Below are 925 nucleotides of genomic sequence, written 5' to 3'. Positions count from 1 at the left end.
TTGAACAAATTCCGTACGCCACTGGCATATCTTCCAGGCCTCTTGTTGCTGTCGCTTGGAATATATCTCGTGATTGACCGACCACAAGTTGCTTTCATAATGAATTTAATGCACGAGGTAAGTTAATTATCATAGCAAACTATTGGGTTGGGAGCATTCAATTATTTTCACGCAGTTCTTTCCACTATTTGCGAGAATTACAGGAAATGCACATTTTTATTTTCGTCTATTTTATTTTTTTACATGTCAGAATCTTAAGCTGCGAGAAGAAACCGATAATTATGTTCTGTGGCAAAAGCTGAAAGTATTTTTCCGAGTCTATCTCTTTGAGGTGACTAATCCTCAGGCTGTGATAGCAGGAGACAATCCACAGTTGAGAGAAGTTGGACCATTTGTTTATGAGTATGAAGATCGATCTCCAGAAATAATTGCATTCAATTTTTGAGGCATTCCTTGTAAAACTCAGTTCGACAGATTCTGTTGAATTTTGCGAGAAAATGTTAAATTCTTCCTGATGTTGAGAATTTTTTTGGTTAAAAATTGTCGGAACTGTATCAGAATTTGTGAGATTATTTGTTTTTGAACGTATATTCCGGAGAGTATTATAATTTCTAAGAAAACAAATTGTCGTAATCTTAACAATTTTCATAGATCTTATCATAATTTCTCATATGTTCTCGGGTTTTAGTCTATTTGTGCGACATTTGTTAACATTTTACATTTTTTCGTCCTTATGTGCCAGAATAGGATGCTTATTCACAGAATATGACAGATTCTAAATAAAGTAAAGAAGTCAAATTACGTTCCTACAGGAATTTGGATGTCTCAAAATTTTGAGCTTTCAAAAAATAAAATTTAAAAAGGGGTCTAGCCGGATAGGCATGGTGAATCTGCTCCCAACGAATCCGAAAGCGCTAATTTTTTT

At 34.4% G+C, this 925-nt stretch overlaps 1 protein-coding gene across 1 annotated transcript in view; it reads left to right on the top strand.

The window, feature by feature from the left end:
• The first annotated feature begins 39 nt into the window (after positions 1-39).
• LOC105272392 (sensory neuron membrane protein 2-like) overlaps positions 40-925 on the top strand; it is a 3,626-nt gene continuing 2,740 nt past the window's right edge. The window contains exons 1-2 of the mRNA XM_011314511.1: positions 40-117; positions 251-436. Coding sequence (XP_011312813.1) covers positions 100-117; positions 251-436 — 204 coding nt within the window. The 5' untranslated portion in view covers positions 40-99. The remainder of the gene's footprint in view (positions 118-250; positions 437-925) is intronic.

The sequence above is a fragment of the Fopius arisanus genome, unplaced genomic scaffold (genome assembly GCF_000806365.1).
Source record: "Fopius arisanus strain USDA-PBARC FA_bdor unplaced genomic scaffold, ASM80636v1 scaffold00168, whole genome shotgun sequence".
In the NCBI taxonomy this organism is placed as follows: domain Eukaryota; kingdom Metazoa; phylum Arthropoda; class Insecta; order Hymenoptera; family Braconidae; genus Fopius; species Fopius arisanus.
This window is presented reverse-complemented; position numbering and strand designations above follow the sequence as displayed.